We start from the raw sequence: 27,192 nt of genomic DNA, 5'->3' as shown, positions 1-27,192 counted from the left end.
ACCTGTACCATTACGCATATTAGCTTTGCCCACCCTGAAGCCCTTTGCTTTCCTCGCCTTGCAGGTTTCACGACCGCTAGGTACTCTGACCGTGGGTCGTGCCTCCTGCTGTGCCTCCTGCTGTGACCCGGCTGACACCACTGCTACTTCGATTATTATTATTAGTCAAAAATATTATTACTATTCCCTATTTCATAATTATAATTCTACTATAATAATTGCTGCTGTTATCATAAGTAGTCTTAATGTTTCTTCGTTACTGTTTTAAAGGACACTATAGAACTGGCTATTTTAGGGACCAGCCACTAGGGGCGCTGTCGCAGACTCGGCCGCTAGGGTCTACTGTCCTCTATGGTAGTGAGTGAGAGCAGAGATTCTCAACCACAGAGAAGGGGCCGCCGGGCCGCCATTGCCACCCCCCCTAGGCAGCATGCACCACCTAGACACAGGTCTGATATGCGTCATCCACGTTCAAGAGAACAGGACCACTGGCTGCCGCCACCACCGTCTCCTTACAGCCCGCTCCGACACACCACCCACGGGAGCCGTGCTACCTGTCTGCACCACAAGACAGAGTTATGCCAGATGGTGAATGGCCGCTGCCTCCCCCACCAGTAGCCTTCCTCAGTGATGACCAAAAGCCCCAACAGGTGCAGCCTGCACTACCACCAGCGACCTCTGGTCTGGTGGAGGAGCTCAGAGAACGTCTGCAGCAGCTAGAAGCATGCCTATCACCAGCCCTATCCATGCCAGACGCTGAGCAATACAGAAGTCTGCCACAGCCATTTGCACCTTCCCTACACCCATGAGGCCAACTCAGTGCAGAGGCTTACCCTTTTCATCCACAATCTGGGTTAAGGTCATCGTTGCCACTGCCAAGCAGCAACGAGAGGACATACAGGGCCCAACGCCGTCAATCCCCAAGTTCACACGTGATGATCCAAGAGAGTTTGCCAGACTGAGGCTTGCCCTTGAGAACATTCTTCCCGCTGACGCAACTGAAAGGTTTAAATACCAAGTGCTCTGTGACCACCTCAAGTTTGAAGAGGCCCTCCTGATAGCAGACTCATACAGCAACTCATCGTACCCTTTACTCGGACACCATGGCCTCGTTGATCAATCACTACGGTCAGCCTCACCAGCTGTCACTACAGCGGAGTTAATGGAGGAGCCCTCCATTCGTGCAGAGGACACAGCTGGATTCAGAAGGTTCGCTCTGAGAGTCAGAGCTCTCGTCGGAATGTTGGAACAACTCGGTGAAGATGGGCGCATAGAGCTGCAATGTGGGTCTCATGTTGCGGGCTGTCGAGTAAGCTGCCCCAGGATCTCCGTGCCACCTTCCGCCGTTACCTATGCCCTCGGAGGGACATGGTCCCATCATTGATGGACTTTGCTGAGTGGCTCGAGTATGAGTTGGTAATCCAAGAAGGCGGAGACAGGCCCCAGAAGGAGTGGCCAAGAGACAGGCCGAAGAAGGAGTGGGAAAGAGACAAGAAAGCCGTAAGGAAGACTATGACTGTGCTGCACGGTACGACCCATGACACAGCCTCCCGGGCATGTCCGACTGAGATCCCAGCCCCCCAAGAGGCCCCGGATAAGCCCAAAGCATACTGCCCATACTGCCTCAATACTCAACACTTCCTGGATCATTGCTTAAACTTCAGGCAACTGACCAAGGAGCAGAAGACTGCCTGGGTGAAGTCCAACAACCGCTGCTGGCGCTGCGGACGGCACCATCAGGCCGCCCAGTGTCGGTTGAAAGTCCTATGCAAGACGTGCCAGGGAAAACACCTCGAGGCCTTACATGAAGTGAATCTTCGGACTGCAGACCACAAGACCACAGCAGTGCACGTCACCGGTGCAAAGGTGAAGTCATCAACGGATGTACTGTACCTGGACCGGCATGCCGGCTGTAATCAGGTGCTCCTGAAGGTCATCAAGGTGCTACTGCGAAACGGTGAACACACCTTGGAAACGTACGCCATATTGGACGATGGCTCGGAGAGGACAATCCTCCTTCAGGATGCCACCCAGAAGCTGCAACTTCAGGGAACTGCAGAAAGTCTGACCCTAAGGACAGTACGTCAAGGCCTAAGGACACTACATGGCTCAGCAGTGACGTTCAAGATCTCCCCAGCGGGTCAGCCAACAAAGACATTCACCATCGAGAGGGCCTTCACTGCAGGTGAGCTAGGCTTAGCTGAACATTCCTACCCAGTGAAGGGACTTCAGCATAGATACAAACACTTAAAAGGGGTCCCCCTGCAGCAGTTCATGAACGCACAGCCGCTCCTCCTGATAGGCTCAGACTGTCCACACCTAGTCACGCCTACTGAACCCGTTCGTCTCGGCCCACCCGGGGCCCAGCTGCAGTAAAGACCAGGCTCGGCTGGACACTGCAAGGACCAGTTAAGTCTTTCCAACAGTGCAGCCGCCAACAGGAGTGCCTGTTCCTGGCCACCATCTCCCCGGCTACTGAACTCTTCAATCAGGTCGAGAAGCTTTGGCAACTGGACACCTTACCATACAGAAGTGAGAAGCTGGTAACGAGGTCCCGGAGAGATGAAGAGGCCATTAAGCTTCTCGAGGTGAAGTCAATGAGAGTGGAGGTAGAGGGAGTATCTAGATATGCCACACCGCTGCTGCGTGTGTACAACAGGCCCACGCTCACGGCAGGGCCTGAAGCTGTCCTACCCAGTCTGCGCGGCACCGAGAAGCGCCTCAGCAGAGACCCAGTAAAGGCAGAGGCTTACCGAGCTGAGATCACAAATCAGCAGAACTAATCTGGAGCAGGCGAAGGAGTCTTGGTTCATTCCCCACCACATGGTGACACACAACGGGAAGAACCGAGTTGTGTTCAACTGTTCTTTCACCTATAGGGACCAGAACCTGAACGAGCTACTATTGTCAGGCCCCAACCTAGGTGCCTCCCTTCTGGGTGTCCTGTTGCGGTTTAGAGAACACACCATTGCTGTCAGCAGTGACATAAAGGGAATGTTCTACCAGGTCAGACTGCTGCCTGAAGACCGGCCTCTGTTGCGCTTTCTCTGGCGGGATCTGCAAAGGGACTCCCAACCCAGTGTGTACGAGTGGCAGGTCCTTCCCTTTGGGACTACTTGTTCACCATGATGTGCAATATATGCTCTGCAGAGGCATGTGCACGATCACAGCTACCATGGGGACAAAGTCCGTGAGTCCATCGAGAAGCACTTCTACATGGACAACTGGCTACAGAGTTTCCCTTCTCCGGACATGGCCAAGGAAGTCATCGACAAGCTAAGAGGTCTATTGTTGGAGGGAGGGTTCGAACTGCACCAGTGGGCAAGCAGCGCGCCAGATGTCATCAGCCACCTGCCTCAGAATATAAAGTCAGAGAGCACTGAACAGTTGCTAAACCACACAGATATGGACCCACAAGAACCTGCCCTGGGGCTACGATGGTTATGCCACTCAGACATGCTGCGCTACAAGTCAAGGATGCTTAAGTGCTCCCCTCCCACCATGAGGAACATTTATACTGGCAAGTCAGTACGACCCCATAGGATTCCTCACGCCATTCACTACAAGGGCCAAAATGATCGTTCAGCAGCTATGGGAGAAGAAGCGGGAGTGGGACGACCCACTACTGCCGGGAGACCTGCTCACGGCATGGCAAGTTTGGGAAGATGAGCTGCAGCACCTGGACAACATCAGACTGCATCGCTGCTATGTGAGCTCGGCCCTGGACCACATAGCCAGTAAGCGGGAGGTGCACATCTTCTGCGACGCATCACAACATGCATATGGTAGTGTGGGATACCTGCGCACAGAAGATGCAGAAGGACACGTTGAAGTGGCCTTCCTGACAGCCCAGTCTAGAGTGGCTCCCAAGCGTCAGCTTTCCATTCCTCGGCTGGAGTTGTGCGCTGCCCTCACTGGCGCTCAGCTTGCGAACCTGCTGAGTAGAGAGCTCACGTCGGAGGTATCCAGAGTGGTCATGTGGACTGACTCCACTACTGTCCTTGCCTGGATCAAGTCTGAGTCCTGCCACTTTAAGGTGTTTGTGGGGACCCGCATCGCTGAAATTCAGGAGTTGACGGACAGCTAGGCTTGGCACTATGTGGAAACGTCAGAGAACCCAGCGGATGATCTTACTCGGGGGAAAAAACTGCAGGACCTTACTAGTGAGAATCGTTGGGCCAATGGACCCCTGTTCCTGAAGCTGCTACCTGACCAATGGCCTGCTCATCCAGTCATGGAAAGTGAAGACATCGCTGAAGAGAGGCGCAAGCCCACAACCCTTCGCCGTTCCGACCGACTCCTGACCCTTCGGCGTTCCGGCCGATTCCTGTCCCGTCGACGTCCCTGCCGACCCTGTCCCATCGGCGTTCGGCCGACTCCTTACCCTGGCGTTCCTGCCGACTCCTGACCCGTCGGCGTCCTGGCCGACTCCCTGACCCTTCGGCATTCCTGCTGACTCCTGACCCGTCGGCGTTCCTGCCGACTCCTGACCCGTCGGCTCTCCAGCCGACTCCTGTCCAGTCGGTGCCCCTGCCGGATCCTGACCAGTCGGCGTTCCAGCCGACTCCTGATCCGTCGGCGTCCCTGCCGACTCCTGCACCGCCCGTCCCGTCGGCGCCACAGCCGACTCCAGTCCCGGCTGGGTAGCAGCCTTCCCTGGGTCCCGTCCAGGCCTGGTCGCAGCCTTCCCCGGATCCGTCCCGGCTGGGCTGCAGCGTCCACCTGCTTCCGCTGGGTCGCAGCGTCCCCCTGCTCTTGTTCCCGCTGGGTCGCAGAGTCCCCCTGCTGCTGTTCCCGCTGGGTCGCAGCGTCCCCCTGCTCCTGTTCCCGCTGGGTCGCAGCGTCCCCCTGCTCCTGTTCCCGCCTTGCCGCGAGAGCCCCAGTCTCCAGAGCCCCAGTCTCCAGAGCCTCTCGCCCGACCTGCAGAGGGATCCGCCCGCCTCGAGAGACCCTCGCCCGACCCTCGCCCGACCTCCAGAGAGGATCCGCCCCCACCTCGAGAGACCCTCGCCCGACCTCCAAAGAGGATCCGCCCGCCTCGAGAGACCCTCGCCCGACCTCCAGAGAGGATCCGCCCGCCTCGAGAGACCCTCGCCCGCCCTCCAGAGAGGATCCGCCCGCCTCGACAGACCCTCGCCCGACCCTCGCCCGACCTCCAGAGAGGCCTGGTCCAGCCAGTGGCGCCACTCCTCTAGGGCGAGCTTCACTGCTAGTAATTATCGGTTCCCAATGTCGTAGTTTCTCTCAGTGGGGGAAAGCTGACGGGAGAAAAAAGCGCAGGGATGCAGCTTCTGGTTGGTAGCCGAGCGCTGGGACAGGACGCCCCAACTTCTACGTTGGAGGAAGACGTTGCAGGACAGACTGGACGTGGTGAATGTGTTCCTCCTTGGTTTTGGAGAAGATAAGGATGTCGTCCAGGTACACAAAGACATGTCGGTCCAACATGTCCCGGAGAATGTCATTGACCAAGGTCTGGAAGACGACGGGGGCATTGGTCAAACCGAAGGGCATCACTAGGTGATAGGCGTTGCGGAGGTCGAGCTTAGAGAATATGGTGGCGCCTTGGAGGAGCTCGAATGCAATATTGACCGTAACGTTCCGGCTCGCCGACTCGGACCTCCGACACCGGCGGTGAACGCGCTGGTAACAGCTCCGGGTGAGTCGGAGCAGTTGTGGCGGAGTCGCCGCGAGAACCTGGGTGAGGGCCGCCGTAAATTGTTGAACCTGGTGCGTCAAGGCGGTCACAGCCTGTCCCTGGTTCACTAAGGTTTGGTGAACCTCGGCAGTGGTGGCGGCGAGCTGAGTCCCGTGTCTCTGGATCGCCTCCTCCATAGACGCGAACCGAACCAGTGGCGAGGTGTCGTGTACTGGATCCATGTTCGGGCCAGATCGTACTGTAACGGGTGGTGTGTGGACCCAAGTGCAGTACGACCAGGAGACAGAGTAAAGTTCTGGAGCTTAATTCAAAGTGGAACAAACAGCAGACAGACAGGCAGGAGATAACTCACGGGTTATATTCCACTCGAGAGAGCGCTGATCCGTCAGCGGAGCAGGCAGACAAAAAACAAAAGGAGCGAAGGCAAATCTCGTGGTCGGGGACAGAAGGCTGAGTCGGTTAACCGGGGAAGAGGCAAGGCAGTACTCCTCCGAGGCCGCAGAGTCCGGAACTTCAGTCGGGTGGGTTGATGGGGTCTGGAGGAAGGGTTCCTCGGGCCCGGACGACGAGGCCTCACTGTCTGACTCGGGAGCCTCTTGAGTGTTTCTGGCAGGGGTCTTTCTCCTGGAGGGCTGGTCCGGGTGCTGTTGATGAAAGGTAGCAATGAGTCGGGGGTTATAAATGTGACGAGCAGGAACCCATGACCTCTCCTCAGGACCGTATCCTTCCCAGTCCACCAGGTATTGAATGCCCCGGCCCCAGCGGCGAGAACAAAGCAGGCGATGGATGGTGTAGACAGGTCCTCCTTCGATGAGGCGGTGGAGGAGGAGCAGCCGGCATCAAGGGGCTCTCCCGGACTGGTTTCACCCTGGAGACGTGGAACGTGGGATGGATGCGCATGGGTCTGGGGAGCTTGAGCCTCACTGCCGCCGGGTTGATGACCCTCTCGACCTCAAAGGGACCGATGAACTTGGGTCCCAACTTCTTCGATTCTACCCGCAGGGGTAGATCTCGGGTCGACAACCACACCTTATCCCCACTTGGTAGACGGGGCTGGAGCGCGGTGTCGGTTGGCGGCAGTTGAGTATCTGTCGGCCGACCGGAGCAGGGCTGCTCGGGCCTTCGTCCAGGTCTGGCGGCAGCGGCGGATGAAGGTCTGGACCGAAGGGCAGGAGACCTCCTTCTCCAGTGCGGGGAACAAAGGAGGTTGGAAGCCGTAAGCGCACTGGAAGGGAGACAGGTGGCCGGTGGCTATCTATCTATCTATCTATCTATCTATCTATCTATCTATCTATCTATCTATCTATCTATCTATCTATCTATCTATCTATCTATCTATCTATCTATCTATCTAGACTTAAAAACTAGTGTAGTACCTCAATATTTCCACGAGAGAGCAGCACTGGTTTACGGCTGTACTGACACTACACATGAGACCATGAGAAGAAATAACCATTGTTTTAGATGAAATTAAATCTTACAATGCTTCTAATCTGACGTTTAATGAATCTACGGATTTAATGTGTATTATTATAATGTTTATTGGTTTAATGCTGCAGCTCCTCACTGGAAGGGTTTCTGTCAGATGTTTTTTCACTCACTCACACATTGTTTCACTTCCCTTTAAGAAGCCTCTCATGCATATCAGCACAGAGAGAACCACCATACAGATCATACAATTTTCGCTTTATTCAATTGTTATTTTAAATGTTTTTGATCTATGTTTAAGTCAAAGAGCAAAGTTTTTTACACACCTTACATATTGAGTGTTTTTAATAATCTTGTAATATATATATAAGTTATGTTGTATTTTGAGCACACTGCTTTTACTGATACTATGATGATATAATATGCTGATGATATCCTACTTCACAATTCTAATTCAATCTTAACTTCTTAGACTTTGTAGTTCATTCAGATTCATTATACTTTCTCGATACTTCTAAAAACTTTTTCACATGGGAGTTTCTACCATGTCACTTTTTATTTGGGATATAAATGAAGTATATCAGATTTTCCATAAAAATATTTAAATAATCAGCTGTGTTAGAAAATGTTTTATGTTTGCAATTAAAGTAACAAAGCAGATTTTGTAGTCAAAAAAGCTTAAAGTAATCTGGAATTAAGGTTGAATTTACTTCTATCATGTCTGGCTAACATTAACCTTAACGTAATGATCATAAAATTAGTTTTTTACTGTCTGAATATAAAAAACAAGCAATTTTATAATCGTTAACTAAGATGAATTCACTGGATCTGAAAACAACTCATTTGATGAAAAGTCCTTTATTGAGCTGAAATATTTGAAATTAGCAACACAACTTTATCAAGTAAACATGCACTTTGACAGCGAGTGAGTGAAAGAAAGAGAAAAAAGGAGACAAAAAGTTACAGAGAGTACAGACTGACACCAGTATCAGAGGGAAATAGTCCCAGTGAGTCAGGTCAGGACTGGGAACACTGGTCTCTCCTCAGTGTCTCTGAGAGCAGAGCCTGGGAGCCCTGGGTGGCCTCACAGGTCACAGAGCCCACCTTCCTCCACTGGTCTGCAGTGAGCCTCAGGGTGCTGCTCCAGCTGTAGTGGCCGTCCTTCTCCAGCACCCCGGGGCTCCTGCTCTCCTCCCAGCTGCTGCTGCTGCTGCTGCTGCTGCCGTCCACCTTCCAGGCCAGACTCCAGTCTGAGGGGAAGCCCTTGTTGGCCAGGCACATGAGCGTGGCCTTCCCCTGCTGCAGCTCCTCACTGGAGGGGGGCAGCACCGTCAGGGTGGGACGGGCATCACCTAGGAGACACCAATCAGCTTAGAGGACAGGGACCACACAGCTGTGCATCAACCACCAGACACTTGGACACCTTTACTGTGAGAGAGTTGATTTTCTCCTTTAAGGAGTTTCTGTCAGATGTTTTTTCTGCTCCACCAGTCACTCACTCACACATTGTTTCACTTCCCTTTAAGAAGCCTCTCATGCATATCAGCACAGAGAGAACATCATACAGAATGACCTGAAATATATCAAACTACACTCAAAATAAAACATAAAAATTGTGCCAATTATTAAAATGTCATCCTCGTAAAAACACTTTACTAAAAATGACTTTGAAATAGTTAGTGAAAATGTAAACAAGTACAGAAAATGAACTGACTACCATCAAATGTTCTTCATGTGAATTTCAATCATCATAAAAAACTGTACAAAAATTTGAAATTTCAATGCAATATTTGACTTAATGAAGACGTTTGTCACATTTTTAAATACCCATCTTAATCTACACTTAATTACTTCAATTAATAATTCCGACACTGAATTTGTTTTAAAACAGTTTTCATTGAAGTGGAAATAAAATATATGTATATATTATTAAGTTTAAACATTTTTACATTTCATACTGTTTAAATTTCAGTATGAGATGGATGAGTAAATACATGTTTAGTAAAGCTGCTCTGAGTTAGTCTCCATGATAAAGGAGGAGAAATATAAACATGAATACAAAAAGGGTATAATTAAAACAATGTATATTTTTCCATCTCAAACATCCAACAACTACATTGAAAACATTACTTTACAGTTATTCATTTAGTATTTTTGTTCAGAGACTTACTTCCAACATCCAGTCTGGTTCCTCCACCAAAAGTCACCCACAGTGATACAAAGTCATTGAGCCGCCGTACAAAAACCTCTCACTGTAGAGAGACACGGCTCTCTGACTTTTTCAGACTGAGGTCAAACTCTCAAGATGCAACTTTACCATTAAAGTTGGAGGTAATGATTTATTCTCTAGTTTAATGTTTTACTTTCGCAACAATTAGTTTTTTAATTGCTTCTGCTGACTTTGTTTCTTAGAGCAAAATATTTGTCAAAAACTTCATCCATGAAAGTTGAAAAGACAACTACTTTTGAATATTAAAGAATACAAAGACAAATTACTCCTGAAATAATGAAATATTTAAACATTTGACTTACTTCCAACATCCAGTCTGGTTCCTCCACCGAACGTGTACCACAGTGATACAAAGTCATTGAGCCGCCGTACAAAAACCTCTCACTGTAGAGAGACACGGCTCTCTGACTTTGACACAAACAAACTCACCAAACACATTCACAGTTTACCCAGTTTATGTTATAACTGGGTAAACTACTTTTATAATAATTAACAAACTATACATATGTATTTAACAATTTATGTTTAAACTGTTTGGCATTCATGAGCAAAATTAACTTTTCTTTCAGTAAAACAAATTCATTATATATCAAGATATTCCTAAAGAAAAACTGTCAACAAATCATACAAAATTTAAATAATCATCATAAGTGCATATTTATTGTACACTATAATAAATAATGAATAACAATTTTACAAAACAAAAGACTTGAACAAAAGAACTCACCCAGCACATTCCCAGTTAACCCAGTTTTGATTTTACTGGTTATATTACTTTTAAACTGATTCACAACGATACATATATATTTAACAATTTATTTGTAAAATGTTAGAAATGTATAAGTGATATAAACTTGTCTCTCGATAAAACAAATTGATATAAGATATTCTTAAAGATGACCCTTCAATAAACCCTGCCCCAAATGTAAATAATTATTATAAATCCATGTTTATTGTGCAATATAATTATTGAAAATAAATTATTTGGTTAAAATTTGTCCCACAGTGATGATAGTTGATGTCCTAGTGAATAACGGGGAATTCAAAAAATACTGTGGAAGACTTTTTTTCTAACAAACTCAAACCAAAGACTCAAAAAGCACTGACACATTCCTGATCAATACTCTGATAAAGTGATTGATCCATTGATAAACAGCATCATCAGAGTAATCCATAAGTCCCTGTTGGAGTCAGTCAGAGCATTTCCATAGAGAGACACTTTGCATCAGCAGCACCATCCTCCAGTGCTCTGGGAGAGTTTATAGTCCTGAGAGTTGAACACTGGATGACTGACAGCTGTCCTTCATCACAACAGAAGACACAGAAATCCTCCTCATCAAAAACATGACTTTGATCTCCGTCCTCATCTGGACTCTCCTCTGCTGCTGCTTCACAGGTAAAGTCCAGAGAATCAAACTCCTCTCCTCTATGAACATCCGTCCCTCTGAAATGAAGCCGACAAAACCATGACGCTGCTTTATGTTTTTGTCTCTGTGTCCTCAGAGTCCAGAGGACAGGTCACAGTGACTCAGCCTGGAGCAGTGAGCTCTGCTCTGGGAGGCTCCGTCTCCATCTCCTGTAGGACCAGTCAGGATGTTCATGGTGGGAGCTATTTAGCCTGGTACCAACAGAGAGATGGAGAAACTCCTAAACTGCTCATTTATTATGCTAGCACTCTACAATCAGGGATTCCAGGTCGTTTTACAGGCAGTGGATCAAACTCTGCCTTCACTCTGACCATCAGTGGAGTCCAGACTGAAGATGCAGCAGTTTACTACTGTCAGAGTTTTCACTTATCAACAGTCAGTATGTGTTCACACAGTGAAAAAGCGTCGTACAAAAACCTCCCTCAGTCAGACTGAACAGAAACTGAACTGACTGCTGCAGCTGGAAGCTACTGCAGAGACTGATACACTTCACTGAACACACACACAACACACACACACACACACACACACACACACACACACACACACACACACACACACACACACACACACACACACACACACACACACACACACACACACACACACATATGCTGTACAATTTCATCAAGAGGGTTGAGTATTTCACTATAGTTGCTGTAACAGTAAATTAACATTTATCAAAAAAAGTTAAATGACAAAAAATGCATCTTGGTGGAATTAAAATTCATCTTTCCAGCACAGCTTTTAAACATCCATTCATATCCCGTTATAGTCCCATGTTCTAATCTGAGTAACCAGAGAATCAAGAAATGCTGACCTGAAGAATGAAATATCTTCTCTGGATATCTGCATGTATATAAACGGTATGCAAAAAGACATTTTCACTTACATTTCCTAATGCATAGGTCACTCTGCATTATTTGTTTCTTAAATCATGAACTTAAATAATAAAATCCTAGAGATCTGAAGCTTTAGCTACAGGTCCAATTTGACAACACTTGAACATATCTTATATATCTTCTGTAAAGGTAAATATAAGTGATAACAGAGAGCTTCATGAATAACCATTGAAACGTTTCTACCGTGTTTTGTTAATAAAGTTAGGTAATATAGATTAAACAGGAACGACAATGAAGGAACATCTCCAAACTTAAACCATTAAAATAACCTGGAAAAAATGTATTCATTACTGATGCGACATTTTTGCATCAAATCTCACTAATGCTCCTAATATATTATTAATGTCAAAGAAAGAAAGTCAAAAGACAAGTAACATTTATAATACACATGATGAAATCTTTATTGTTTTAAAATGTTGAAACCATCAACACAAGCAAGAAGACATTAATGTTGAAACATGTCATGAGAGAAAGAGAACGAGAGAGAGAGAGAGAGAGAGAGAGAGAGAGAGAGAGAGAGAGAGAGAGAGAGAGAGAAAGAGAGTGCAGTATGAGAGTGAAACCAGTAGCAGAGTCACATAGTTTTAAATATAACAGTTAAGATAAAGATTGTGAAGCTTTTATTTTGTTAACTATCTTAAGTATTTCTTGTTTCAAGCCAAAACCTCATACATGATGATATGTGTTTGTTCTCTTCATGTGAGCAGGAATCATCACTGAACAGTCAGGCTTCATTACTGACACTTTAAAATGAATATTGTTGATTCCTGAAATACTTTTTCCAAACTCATAAGTCATGTTGAATAGCTTTAAAATCATAAGTATTGGAGAAACATGAAGTCATAACTTTTCACATTAAATATGAAACAAATAATGATTGAATACAAGTAATTCTAGCCGTAATATCATAACATGAACTTTTAAAAATATGTTCTTAATTAACAGTGCTTCAGAGCAACAACATGAAGACTTTCACATGGGAGTTTCTACCATGTCACTTTTTATTTGGGATATAAATGAAGTATATCTGATTTCCCATAAAAATATTTAAATAATCAGCTGTGTTAGAAAATGTTTTATATTTGCAATTAAAGTAACAAAGCAGATTTTGTAGTCAAAAAAGCTTAAAGTAATCTGTAATGAAGGTTGAATTTACTTCTATCATGTCTGGCTAACATTAACATTAACGTAATGATCATAAAATTAGTTTTTTACTGTCTGAATATAAAAAACAAGCAATTTTATAATCGTTAACTAAGATGAATTCACTGGATCTGAAAACAACTAATTTGATGAAAAGTCCTTTATTGAGCTGAAATATTTGAAATTAGCAACACAACTTTATCAAGTAAACATGCACTTTGACAGCGAGTGAGTGAAAGAAAGAGAAAAAAGGGAGACAAAAAGTTACAGAGTACAGACTGACACCAGTATCAGAGGGAAATAGTCCCAGTGAGTCAGGTCAGGACTGGGAACACTGGTCTCTCCTCAGTGTCTCTGAGAGCAGAGCCTGGGAGCCCTGGGTGGCCTCACAGGTCACAGAGCCCACCTTCCTCCACTGGTCTGCAGTGAGCCTCAGGGTGCTGCTCCAGCTGTAGTGGCCGTCCTTCTCCAGCACCCCGGGGCTCCTGCTCTCCTCCCAGCTGCTGCTGCTGCTGCTGCTGCTGCCGTCCACCTTCCAGGCCAGACTCCAGTCTGAGGGGAAGCCCTTGTTGGCCAGGCACATGAGCGTGGCCTTCCCCTGCTGCAGCTCCTCACTGGAGGGGGGCAGCACCGTCAGGGTGGGACGGGCATCACCTAGGAGACACCAATCAGCTTAGAGGACAGGGACCACACAGCTGTGCATCAACCACCAGACACTTGGACACCTTTACTGTGAGAGAGTTGATTTTCTCCTTTAAGGAGTTTCTGTCAGATGTTTTTTCTGCTCCACCAGTCACTCACTCACACATTGTTTCACTTCCCTTTAAGAAGCCTCTCATGCATATCAGCACAGAGAGAACATCATATAAAGTGACCTGAAATATATCAAACTACACTGGAAATACAACATCAAAATACGTCCAAATACTAAAACTTCACCATGAAAAACCTCAGCTAAACATTACTTTAAAGTATTTAGTGGAAACGTCAACAAGATTAGAAAAAACTACTGACTACAATCAACAGTTCATGTGGATTTCAATGATTATTTAAAACAGTCCAAAAGATTTTCAAAACTTTATGCCATATTTGAAACATGGATGAGATTTTGCACTTTCTCAAATATTTATCTCAACACTGATCAATATAACTTGTTTAACTGATGAGGAATTTGTTTTAAAAACAGTTATTATTGAGGTAGAGAATTAAAAAAACAATCCTGGTTAACATTTGAAAAACAGCTTTTAAACATATATCTTCTAAACATAAACTGTATGAATTTCAGTATAACATGAATGTGTACAAAAAAGTTTAGTAAAACTGCTCTGAGTTAGTCTCCATGATAAACGAAGAGATAAAAACATGAACAGTAGAAGTGTTTTAAAGAAAACATATAGATATATATATAGACAAGATATTTTTATCTGCTTTAATCGTCAAACAACTGAATTATAAACATTACTTTACAATATAATATTTAGTATTACTGTAGAAACTTACTTCCAACATCCAGTCTGGTTCCTCCACCAAAAGTCCACCACAGTGATACAAAGTCATTGAGCCGCCGTACAAAAACCTCTCACTGTAGAGAGACACGGCTCTCTGACTTTTTAAGACTGAGTTCAAACTAAAATCCCCTTAAGATGCAACTTTACCACAAAAGTTGGAAGTAACGATTTATTCTCTAGTTTAATGTTTTACTTAAACAACAATTCGTTTTTTAATTGCTTTTGCTGTTACTTTGTTTCTTAGAGCAAAATATTTGTCAAAAACTTCATCCATGAAAGTTGAAAAGACAACTACTTTTGAATATGAAATAATCCAAAGACAAATTACTCCTGAAATAATGAAATATTTAAACATTTGACTTACTTCCAACATCCAGTCTGGTTCCTCCACCGAACGTGTACCACAGTGATACAAAGTCATTGAGCCGCCGTACAAAAACCTCTCACTGTAGAGAGACACGGCTCTCTGACTTTGACACAAACAAACTCACCAAACACATTCACAGTTTACCCAGTTTATGTTATAACTGGGTAAACTACTTTTATACTAATTAACAAACTATACATGTGTATTTAACAATTTATGTTTAAACTGTTTGGCATTCATGAGCAATATTAACTTTTCTTTCAGCAAAACAAATTGAATATAGATCAAGATATTCCTGAAAAAAACTAACAAATCCTACAAAAATTTAAATAATCATCATAAGTGCATATTTATTATACACTATAATAAATAAAAAATAACAATTTTACATACTCAAACAAAAGACTGAAACAAATGACTTTGACAAAAACTAACTCGCCCAGCACATTCCCAGTTAACCCAGTTTTGTTATTACTGGTTATATTACTTTTAAACTGATTCACAACGATACCTATATATATAACAATTTATTTGTAAAATGTTAGAATTGTATAAGTGATATAAACTTGTCTCTTGATAAAACAAATTGATATAAGATATTCTTAAAGATGAACTCTTCAATAAATCCTGCCAAATGTCAATTATTATATAAATGCATGTTTATTGTACAATTTAATGAATTAAAAGTAATCATTTTGTTAAAATTTGCCCCACAGTGATGATAGTTGATGTCTACTGAATAACGGGGAATTCAAAAAATACTGTGGAAGACTTTTTTCTAACAAACTCAAACCAAAGACTCAAAAAGCACTGACACATTCCTGATCAATACTCTGATAAAGTGATTGATCCATTGATAAACAGCATCATCAGAGTAATCCATAAGTCCCTGTTGGAGTCAGTCAGAGCATTTCCATAGAGAGACACTTTGCATCAGCAGCACCATCCTCCAGTGCTCTGGGAGAGTTTATAGTCCTGAGAGTTGAACACTGGATGACTGACAGCTGTCCTTCATCACAACAGAAGACACAGAAATCCTCCTCATCAAAAACATGACTTTGATCTCCGTCCTCATCTGGACTCTCCTCTGCTGCTGCTTCACAGGTAAGTCCAGAGAATCAAACTCCTCTCCTCTATGAACATCCGTCCCTCTGAAATGAAGCCGACAAAACCATGACGCTGCTTTATGTTTTTGTCTCTGTGTCCTCAGAGTCCAGAGGACAGGTCACAGTGACTCAGCCTGGAGCAGTGAGCTCTGCTCTGGGAGGCTCCGTCTCCATCTCCTGTAGGACCAGTCAGGATGTTTATGGCACTAAACCACCTTTTAGCCTGGTACCAACAGAGAGATGGAGAAACTCCTAAACTGCTCATTTATTATGCTAGCACTCTACAATCAGGGATTCCAGGTCGTTTTACAGGCAGTGGATCAAACTCTGCCTTCACTCTGACCATCAGTGGAGTCCAGACTGAAGATGCAGCAGTTTACTACTGTCAGAGTTTTCACTATATCAACAGTCAGTATGTGTTCACACAGTGAAAAAGCGTCGTACAAAAACCTCCCTCAGTCAGACTGAACAGAAACTGAACTGACTGCTGCAGCTGGAAGCTACTGCAGAGACTGATACACTTCACTGAACACACACACACACACACACACACACACACACACACACACACACACACACACACACACACACACACACACACACACACACACACACACACACACACACACACACACACACACACACACACACACACACAGACATTCATGTTTCCATAACTTTTCGGGACAATACTTTGACTTACATTCAAGTTCTGGGAATTACTTTAACCATAAGCATCAACCACCCAAATCTTAACCATTGTCCTAACGTTACCCCAAGTCTTCAACATAAAATGTAATGTTTTACCTGATGGACAAGGGCCTTTCGTCTTCATAAGCAAGGCAAGACCCACAATTATCAGATTTATTTTCCCACAAGACCGGCAAAGCCCACACACACCAGGAGTTGGTTAAGTGTTCTATACAGATAGCTCACTGTATCTGTGGATCAATGTTGATGCATATATAATACAAAAATAGTCATAAAGATGAATTAGTAATGAAACTTGTTTCCCCACCACTCTCAGTATTTTTTCATTTAAACACCTGTCTCTTGAACAAAGAAGTCCTTGAGCATCTCAGGTCTCTGTTAATTCATTCCATCAGAAAATCAGCCTGTATACTGATGACATCCTATTAGGTTCCACTAACTTTTAATTTTACTTCATATCGTTTTTTCATCTGATCACAAGATACAGCTGGTTTTTTTGGCGATCCTTTGCCTTTTTCAATGTGCAGGAAATATTTTGCATTGTTTGGAAACTACATTTCATCAAACTGAGATAAAGGACTTCAAATTCAAGTTGTATTAATGTAGAATAAATTACAGAACATTTGGAAGCAGGTAGCAAATGTTCTCTTTCCGTTTTGCCTGACTTGGTAAACCTCTACAAAACTGTCTTTACAGAGTCAATTTCCTTTTTTTTATCATAGTTGTCATTCTAAACGCAGACTGACTCTCTTAACAGTGGATCCATTAGGTCTTAACAGGACAAAAACCTGAATTTGGTGGATTTGTGTCCTTCTGCATTACTCATACATTCTGTACTCGATAGAAAAAAACATATAAGTCTTGGTAAGATATAGAACATGTCACAGTGTAGTTGGGCTCAAATTTATTCCATACTATAATTTTTATCAGCCTTTCTAACTGATTGTTGGAAACTGGACCTAAAGAGATTTTCACACCTTTATGTCATGATTTAAATAGTCAATGTTATGTCAGTAATTGGATCATATCGACAAATTATGAGATACAACACAATTCAATACAGAGTACTTCACGGAGCATTATTTCTTTCTAAAATCATCAACTTAAAATATATAATTCTAGAGATCTGATCCTTACACAAATTCAATCTTTTTGGATTAAATAGATCCACTGTTGTGATGATAGACAACCTCATATTACAACAGTTATACTTTTATACTATACATGGACACAAATTATTTGAAGAAAAGGTCTTTCATATTTTAACATTATATCATTTTTACTGAAGGAAGGGAACAATGACCATGTGTTAATGCTGCAAACAGACAGGAGGAGACAGAGACTGTGCTAATATCTCTTTTGTGTCAAGTCCTTGAATAAAATTGTACTGTTTCATTAAACATTATGATATGTAAAAACTCAAATGAAATGCGTATCACATTATGCAGATAATACCCTGATTTTTATTACCAATCCTGAAAATGATCTGTCCTATTAGACAACAATTGAACATATCTAATATATCTTCTTTAAAGGTAAACATAAGTGATAACAGAGTGCTTTGTGATTGACCATTGAAATTATTCTACCATGTGTGTTGTTAGGTAATATAATTCAAACAGGAACGACAATGAAGGAACATCTACAAACTTAAAACAACTAAAATAACCTGGAAAGAATTTGACTTATTACTTTTGCGACTTTTTTAAATTAAATCTGACTAATAATTCTAATATATTATTAATGTCAAAGAAAGAAAGTAAAAAGACACGTCATATTTAGTCCATAAGTCCCTGTTGGAGTCAGTCAGAGCATTTCCATAGAGAGACACTTTGCATCAGCAGCACCATCCTCCAGTGCTCTGGGAGAGTTTATAGTCCTGAGAGTTGAACACTGGATGACTGACAGCTGTCCTTCATCACAACAGAAGACACAGAAATCCTCCTCATCAAAAACATGACTTTGATCTCCGTCCTCATCTGGACTCTCCTCTGCTGCTGCTTCACAGGTAAAGTCCAGAGAATCAAACTCCTCTCCTCTATGAACATCCGTCCCTCTGAAATGAAGCCGACAAAACCATGACGCTGCTTTATGTTTTTGTCTCTGTGTCCTCAGAGTCCAGAGGACAGGTCACAGTGACTCAGCCTGGAGCAGTGAGCTCTGCTCTGGGAGGCTCCGTCTCCATCTCCTGTAGGACCAGTCAGGATGTTTATAACAGTAAACTATTTAGCCTGGTACCAACAGAGAGATGGAGAAACTCCTAAACTGCTCATTTATTATGCTAGCACTCGACAATCAGGGATTCCAGGTCGTTTTACAGGCAGTGGATCAAACTCTGCCTTCACTCTGACCATCAGTGGAGTCCAGACTGAAGATGCAGCAGTTTACTACTGTCAGAGTTTTCACGTTATCAACAGTCAGTATGTGTTCACACAGTGAAAAAGCGTCGTACAAAAACCTCCCTCAGTCAGACTGAACAGAAACTGAACTGACTGCTGCAGCTGGAAGCTACTGCAGAGACTGATACACTTCACTGAACACACACACACACACACACACACACACACACACACACACACACACACACACACACACACACACACACACACACACACACACACACACACACACACACACATGCTGTACAATTTCATCAAGAGGATTGTATTTCACTATAGTTGCTGTAACAGTAAATGAACATTTATCACAAAAAGTTCAATGACAAAAATGAATATTGCTGGAATTAAAATTCATCTTTCCACCACAGCTTTTCATCATCCATTCATATCCCGTTATGTCCCATGTTCTAATCTGATTTAACCAAAGAATCAAGAAATGCTGACCTGAAAAATGATATATCTTCTTGGATATCTGCATGTATATAAAGTGTATGCAAAAACACATTTTCATCTTACATTTCCTAATGCATAGGTACATCTGCATTATTAAGAATTCATTAAATCATGAACAGCAAAATAATAAAATCTATCCATCTGAACGCTTTAGTGGTTACAGGTCAGCAATTTGACAACAGCTTGAACCAGATGGCCTTCTTATTATCATTCTTAAAGGTAAATACATGATAACAGATGAGCTTACATGTTCATTTTGGAACATTAGTTCAGGATTATTCGATGACTATTAAATTGCCCAGTAGGTGTAATGTGAGGTACGTGAGTGGTTGTTTGTCTCTAATGTCAGCCCTCTGATAGGGTGAACCCTGCCCTTCGCCCATTGACAGTGACGCCCTCGTCGGCCCTTGTTTTCTGAAACCATACATCGGCTCCAATCCCCACAACCCTTAACTGGATAACCTGAAGATGAATGAATGTCCAAACACTTGGTACTGTTGTTGAGCCTTCAATCATAACCTCAGCAGATGAGTCGCCCAGTTGTCATTAAAATAAAGATTTTCAAATTCCCAACAGGAAAGCTACTGAAATGGACTTTGTGGTGAAATCTTTTTACATGTAAAATACAAACACTCTGAACTTGTGGACAAAGTTCTTACAGTGCAGCATGAAGATCTTCAGAGAACTCACATTTCATGGAATCATGAAACAAATTATAAACTGGAATAGAGATCTGAACGTCTTAGTGAAAGATTCATCTCCATTGATCTAGTAAATCATATTCATGTATGATATTAAACTATTCCACATAATCCAATGAAATAAATTGGCAGAGTTTGACATATTTATAAATATAACAAGTATATATTTTGAATTGATCAGCTCAGATCATTGATATCATCAACCAATCATGTATGGCTTTGTTGATATACAACTGAGGATGGATCAATAAAACCTAAAGCAGAAGGAGCCTTCATCCAAATTCATTCTAGAACTGATGATGAAATTCCATGTTTCCTTTTGCCCACATGTCCAAAACTTATTGATGAGGTTTCTTTTGAATAGCAAAAAAATGATTTAATATTGTCTGATTTTAACATTATGAGGGGAGTAAAAACTCAAAATTCATATTATGAAAATTGGATTATGCATTAATGACACACTGTTAGATCATTTTGAATAATTCTTCATAGAAGCCTTTTTATTTAGATTTAAAATCATGTTCACTTTTCTTGGAAGAATTTTTTCTCCCCGTTCTTAACCTATTATCATAACTATAGAAGGTCTTCAAGGGTAAAGAAGATTAAGTAATAACAGAGAGCTTTCTACTTCACCATTGTCATATTTTTCTATTGTCTTTTTGTTTGAGCTATTAAAAAAATAATTGTGAATGTGAATTTTTTTAAAAGCAAAAATTCAAGTAAAAATCTCACTTTTATGTCATATCCCTTTGTGCTGATGATATACCATCATTTTTTTAAATACTTGTTTAAAACTGCATTAAAACTGTTGTAAAATTATTTAAATGCCATGTAATCAGACCTTCAATCATCCTTTTTGCCCAGATTATGAGAACATTTTAATAAAATTCCCTCTAACAAATAGAAAAACTACCTCATTATACTCTAGTATCACTTAAATACTTCTGTCTAAATAATAATATCCTCTGAAACAGTTTGAAGGAAAACATCTTTATTATCTGAAAAGGTTGTCAGCATCTTAATAAGCAAGAAAATATCACTTTTTAAATCTTGTATGAAAAGAGAGGAAGAGTTGCAGAGACTGAAACCAGTAGCAGAGTCCCAGTGAGTCAGGTCAGGACTGGGAACACTGGTCTCTCCTCAGTGTCTCTGAGAGCAGAGCCTGGGAGCCCTGGGTGGCCTCACAGGTCACAGAGCCCACCTTCCTCCACTGGTCTGCAGTGAGCCTCAGGGTGCTGCTCCAGCTGTAGTGGCCGTCCTTCTCCAGCACCCCGGGGCTCCTGCTCTCCTCCCAGCTGCTGCTGCTGCTGCTGCTGCTGCCGTCCACCTTCCAGGCCAGACTCCAGTCTGAGGGGAAGCCCTTGTTGGCCAGGCACATGAGCGTGGCCTTCCCCTGCTGCAGCTCCTCACTGGAGGGGGGCAGCACCGTCAGGGTGGGACGGGCATCACCTAGGAGACACCAATCAGCTTAGAGGACAGGGACCACACAGCTGTGCATCAACCACCAGACACTTGGACACCTTTACTGTGAGAGAGTTGATTTTCTCCTTTAAGGAGTTTCTGTCAGATGTTTTTTCTGCTCCACCAGTCACTCACTCACACATTGTTTCACTTCCCTTTAAGAAGCCTCTCATGCATATCAGCACAGAGAGAACATCATATAAAGTGACCTGAAATATATCAAACTACACTGGAAATACAACATCAAAATACGTCCAAATACTAAAACTTCACCATGAAAAACCTCAGCTAAACATTACTTTAAAGTATTTAGTGGAAACGTCAACAAGATTAGAAAAAACTACTGACTACAATCAACAGTTCATGTGGATTTCAATGATTATTTAAAACAGTCCAAAAGATTTTCAAAACTTTATGCCATATTTGAAACATGGATGAGATTTTGCACTTTCTCAAATATTTATCTCAACACTGATCAATATAACTTGTTTAACTGATGAGGAATTTGTTTTAAAAACAGTTATTATTGAAGTAGAGAATTAAAAATAAATTCTGGTTAACATTTGAAAAACAGCTTTTAAACATATATCTTCTAAACATAAACTGTATGAATTTCAGTATAACATGAATGTGTACAAAAAAGTTTAGTAAAACTGCTCTGAGTTAGTCTCCATGATAAACGAAGAGATAAAAACATGAACAGTAGAAGTGTTTTAAAGAAAAAACATATAGATATATATATAGACAAGATATTTTTATCTGCTTTAATCGTCAAACAACTGAATTATAAACATTACTTTACAATATAATATTTAGTATTACTGTAGAAACTTACTTCCAACATCCAGTCTGGTTCCTCCACCAAAAGTCCACCACAGTGATACAAAGTCATTGAGCCGCCGTACAAAAACCTCTCACTGTAGAGAGACACGGCTCTCTGACTTTTTAAGACTGAGTTCAAACTAAAATCCCCTTAAGATGCAACTTTACCACAAAAGTTGGAAGTAACAATTTATTCTCTAGTTTAATGTTTTACTTAAACAACAATTCGTTTTTTTAATTGCTTTTGCTGATGTGAACTTTGTTTCTTAGAGCAAAATATTTGTCAAAAACTTCATCCATGAAAGTTGAAAAGACAACTACTTTTGAACATGAAATAATCCAAAGACAAATTACTCCTGAAATAATGAAATATTTAAACATTTGACTTACTTCCAACATCCAGTCTGGTTCCTCCACCGAACGTGTACCACAGTGATACAAAGTCATTGAGCCGCCGTACAAAAACCTCTCACTGTAGAGAGACACGGCTCTCTGACTTTGACACAAACAAACTCACCAAACACATTCACAGTTTACCCAGTTTATGTTATAACTGGGTAAACTACTTTTATACTAATTAACAAACTATACATGTGTATTTAACAATTTATGTTTAAACTGTTTGGCATTCATGAGCAATATTAACTTTTCTTTCAGTAAAACAAATTGAATATAGATCAAGATATTCCTGAAGAAAAACTGTCCAACAAATCCTACAAAAATTTAAATAATCATCATAAGTGCATATTTATTATACTATAATAAATAAAAAATAACAATTTTACATACTCAAACAAAAGACTCAAACAAATGACTTTGACAAAAACTAACTCACCCAGCACATTCCCAGTTAACCCAGTTTTGTTATTACTGGTTATATTACTTTTAAACTGATTCATAATGATACCTATATATATAACAATTTATTTGTAAAATGTTAGAATTGTATAAGTGATATAAACTTGTCTCTTGATAAAACAAATTGATATAAGATATTCTTAAAGATGAACTCTTCAATAAATGTAAATAATTATTATAAATGCATGTTTATTGTACAATTTAATTAATGAAAATAAATAATTTTGTTAAAATTCGTCCTACAGTGATGATAGTTGATGTCCTAGTGAATAACGGGGAATTCAAAAAATACTGTGGAAGACTTTATTTCTAACAAACTCAAACCAAAGACTCAAAAAGCACTGACACATTCCTGATCAATACTCTGATAAAGTCATTGATCCATTGATAAACAGCATCATCAGAGTAATCCATAAGTCCCTGTTGGAGTCAGTCAGAGCATTTCCATAGAGAGACACTTTGCATCAGCAGCACCATCCTCCAGTGCTCTGGGAGAGTTTATAGTCCTGAGAGTTGAACACTGGATGACTGACAGCTGTCCTTCATCACAACAGAAGACACAGAAATCCTCCTCATCAAAAACATGACTTTGATCTCCGTCCTCATCTGGACTCTCCTCTGCTGCTGCTTCACAGGTAAAGTCCAGAGAATCAAACTCCTCTCCTCTATGAACATCCGTCCCTCTGAAATGAAGCCGACAAAACCATGACGCTGCTTTATGTTTTTGTCTCTGTGTCCTCAGAGTCCAGAGGACAGGTCACAGTGACTCAGCCTGGAGCAGTGAGCTCTGCTCTGGGAGGCTCCGTCTCCATCTCCTGTAGGACCAGTCAGGATGTTTATGGCACTTACTATTTAGCCTGGTACCAACAGAGAGATGGAGAAACTCCTAAACTGCTCATTTATTATGCTAGCACTCTACAATCAGGGATTCCAGGTCGTTTTACAGGCAGTGGATCAAACTCTGCCTTCACTCTGACCATCAGTGGAGTCCAGACTGAAGATGCAGCAGTTTACTACTGTCAGAGTTTTCACTATATCAACAGTCAGTATGTGTTCACACAGTGAAAAAGCGTCGTACAAAAACCTCCCTCAGTCAGACTGAACAGAAACTGAACTGACTGCTGCAGCTGGAAGCTACTGCAGAGACTGATACACTTCACTGAACACACACACACACACACACACACACACACACACACACACACACACACACACACACACACACACACACACACACACACACACACACACACACACACACACACACACACACACAGACAGACATTCATGTTTCCATAACTTTTCGGGACAATACTTTGACTTACATTCAAGTTCTGGGAATTACTTTAACCATAAGCATCAACCACCCAAATCTTAACCATTGTCCTAACGTTACCCCAAGTCTTCAACATAAAATGTAATGTTTTACCTGATGGACAAGGGCCTTTCGTCTTCATAAGCAAGGCAAGACCCACAATTATCAGATTTATTTTCCCACAAGACCGGCAAAGCCCACACACACCAGGAGTTGGTTAAGTGTTCTATACAGATAGCTCACTGTATCTGTGGATCAATGTTGATGCATATATAATACAAAAATAGTCATAAAGATGAATTAGTAATGAACAACTTGTTTCCCCACCACTCTCAGTATTTTTTCATTTAAACACCTGTCTCTTGAACAAAGAAGTCCTTGAGCATCTCAGGTCTCTGTTAATTCATTCCATCAGAAAATCAGCCTGTATACTGATGACATCCTATTAGGTTCCACTAACTTTTAATTTTACTTCATATCGTTTTTTCATCTGATCACAAGATACAGCTGGTTTTTTTTGGCAATCCTTTGCCTTTTTCAATGTGCAGGAAATATTTTGCATTGTTTGGAAACTACATTTCATCAAACTGAGATAAAGGACTTCAAATTCAAGTTGTATTAATGTAGAATAAATTACAGAACATTTGGAAGCAGGTAGCTTCCAAATGTTCTCGCACTTTCCGTTTTGCCTGACTTGGTAAACCTCTACAAAACTGTCTTTACAGAGTCAATTTCCTTTTTTTATCATAGTTGTCATTCTAAACGCAGACTGACTCTCTTAACAGTGGATCCATTAGGTCTTAACAGGACAAAAACCTGAATTTGGTGGATTTGTGTCCTTCTGCATTACTCATACATTCTGTACTCGATAGAAAAAAACATATAAGTCTTGGTAAGATATAGAACATGTCACAGTGTAGTTGGGCTCAAATTTATTCCATACTATAATTTTTATCAGCCTTTCTAACTGATTGTTGGAAACTGGACCTAAAGAGATTTTCACACCTTTATGTCATGATTTAAATAGTCAATGTTATGTCAGTAATTGGATGATATCGACAAATTATGAGATACAACACAATTCAATACAGAGTACTTCACGGAGCATTATTTCTTTCTAAAATCATCAACTTAAAATATATAATTCTAGAGATCTGATCCTTACACAAATTCAATCTTTTTGGATTAAATATATCAACTGTTGTGATGATAGACAACCTCATATTACAACAGTTATACTTTTATACTATACATGGACACAAATTATTTGAAGAAAAGGTCTTTCATATTTTAACATTATATCATTTTTACTGAAGGAAGGGAACAATGACCATGTGTTAATGCTGCAAACAGACAGGAGGAGACAGAGACTGTGCTAATATCTCTTTTGTGTCAAGTCCTTGAATAAAATTGTACTGTTTCATTAAACATTATTATATGTAAAAACTCAAATGAAATGCGTATCACATTATGCAGATAATACCCTGATTTTTATTACCAATCCTGAAAATGATCTGTCCTATTTGACAACAATTGAACATATCTAATATATCTTCTTTAAAGGTAAACATAAGTGATAACAGAGTGCTTTGTGATTGACCATTGAAATTATTCTACCATGTGTGTTGTTAGGTAATATAATTCAAACAGGAACGACAATGAAGGAACATCTACAAACTTAAAACAACTAAAATAACCTGGAAAGAATTTGACTTATTACTTTTGCGACTTTTTTAAATTAAATCTGACTAATAATTCTAATATATTATTAATGTCAAAGAAAGAAAGTAAAAAGACACGTCATATTTAGTCCATAAGTCCCTGTTGGAGTCAGTCAGAGCATTTCCATAGAGAGACACTTTGCATCAGCAGCACCATCCTCCAGTGCTCTGGGAGAGTTTATAGTCCTGAGAGTTGAACACTGGATGACTGACAGCTGTCCTTCATCACAACAGAAGACACAGAAATCCTCCTCATCAAAAACATGACTTTGATCTCCGTCCTCATCTGGACTCTCCTCTGCTGCTGCTTCACAGGTAAAGTCCAGAGAATCAAACTCCTCTCCTCTATGAACATCCGTCCCTCTGAAATGAAGCCGACAAAACCATGACGCTGCTTTATGTTTTTGTCTCTGTGTCCTCAGAGTCCAGAGGACAGGTCACAGTGACTCAGCCTGGAGCAGTGAGCTCTGCTCTGGGAGGCTCCGTCTCCATCTCCTGTAGGACCAGTCAGGGGGTTTATAATGGAAACTTTTTACACTGGTACCAACAGAGAGATGGAGAAACTCCTAAACTGCTCATTTATTATGCTAGCACTCTACAATCAGGGATTCCAGGTCGTTTTACAGGCAGTGGATCAAACTCTGCCTTCACTCTGACCATCAGTGGAGTCCAGACTGAAGATGCAGCAGTTTACTACTGTCAGAGTTTTCATGAGATCAACAGTCTGTATGTGTTCACACAGTGAAAAAGCGTCGTACAAAAACCTCCCTCAGTCAGACTGAACAGAAACTGAACTGACTGCTGCAGCTGGAAGCTACTGCAGAGACTGATACACTTCACTGAACACAAAGAAGTTCAATGACAAAAACTTTATCTTGGTGGAATTTAAATTAATCTTTCCAACACAGCTTTTCATCATCCATTTGTTGCACACTCGGACAAAAAGGGACTTCCAGGCGTGCATAAGTTTTTAAATAATAGTTT

The 27,192-nt window shown here is 41.8% G+C and overlaps 3 pseudogenes and 5 gene segments (V, D, J or C); 5 read left to right on the top strand and 3 right to left on the bottom strand.

The window, feature by feature from the left end:
- Nucleotides 1–7,926: 7,926 nt before the first annotated feature.
- LOC129116774 (Ig kappa-b4 chain C region-like) lies at nucleotides 7,927–10,050 on the bottom strand. The segment is given in 3 exon segments: nucleotides 7,927–8,436; nucleotides 9,617–9,692; nucleotides 10,042–10,050. Coding segments are annotated over 3 exon segments (420 nt in total).
- Nucleotides 10,051–10,310: 260 nt separating this feature from the next.
- Nucleotides 10,311–11,154, top strand: LOC129116772 (Ig kappa chain V region 3381-like; annotated as a pseudogene). The gene is made up of 2 exons (XR_008533684.1): nucleotides 10,311–10,710; nucleotides 10,818–11,154. The product of XR_008533684.1 is annotated as an Ig kappa chain V region 3381-like (transcript).
- A 1,777-nt stretch (nucleotides 11,155–12,931) lies between these two features.
- On the bottom strand, nucleotides 12,932–14,794 carry LOC129116767 (Ig kappa-b4 chain C region-like). The segment is given in 3 exon segments: nucleotides 12,932–13,440; nucleotides 14,659–14,734; nucleotides 14,786–14,794. Coding segments are annotated over 3 exon segments (420 nt in total).
- A 657-nt stretch (nucleotides 14,795–15,451) lies between these two features.
- On the top strand, nucleotides 15,452–16,314 carry LOC129116771 (Ig kappa chain V region 3381-like; annotated as a pseudogene).
- A 1,706-nt stretch (nucleotides 16,315–18,020) lies between these two features.
- LOC129116775 (Ig kappa chain V region 3381-like) lies at nucleotides 18,021–19,043 on the top strand (annotated as a pseudogene).
- Nucleotides 19,044–21,005: 1,962 nt separating this feature from the next.
- On the bottom strand, nucleotides 21,006–22,742 carry LOC129116768 (Ig kappa chain V-III region MOPC 63-like; the record flags this gene model as incomplete). The annotated part of the segment is given in 2 exon segments: nucleotides 21,006–21,480; nucleotides 22,705–22,742. Coding segments are annotated over 2 exon segments (373 nt in total), but the record flags the coding sequence as incomplete, so codon positions are not given.
- Nucleotides 22,743–23,424: 682 nt separating this feature from the next.
- LOC129116770 (Ig kappa chain V region 3381-like) lies at nucleotides 23,425–24,372 on the top strand. The segment is given in 2 exon segments: nucleotides 23,425–23,807; nucleotides 23,915–24,372. Coding segments are annotated over 2 exon segments (375 nt in total).
- A 1,010-nt stretch (nucleotides 24,373–25,382) lies between these two features.
- Nucleotides 25,383–26,968, top strand: LOC129116769 (Ig kappa chain V region 3381-like). The segment is given in 2 exon segments: nucleotides 25,383–26,523; nucleotides 26,631–26,968. Coding segments are annotated over 2 exon segments (375 nt in total).
- The last annotated feature ends 224 nt before the right edge of the window (nucleotides 26,969–27,192 follow it).

This window comes from Anoplopoma fimbria, unplaced genomic scaffold, assembly GCF_027596085.1.
Source record: "Anoplopoma fimbria isolate UVic2021 breed Golden Eagle Sablefish unplaced genomic scaffold, Afim_UVic_2022 Un_contig_8985_pilon_pilon, whole genome shotgun sequence".
NCBI lineage: Eukaryota > Metazoa > Chordata > Actinopteri > Perciformes > Anoplopomatidae > Anoplopoma > Anoplopoma fimbria.
Note: the sequence above shows the minus strand (reverse complement) of the source record. Positions and strands in the feature narration are given on the sequence as shown.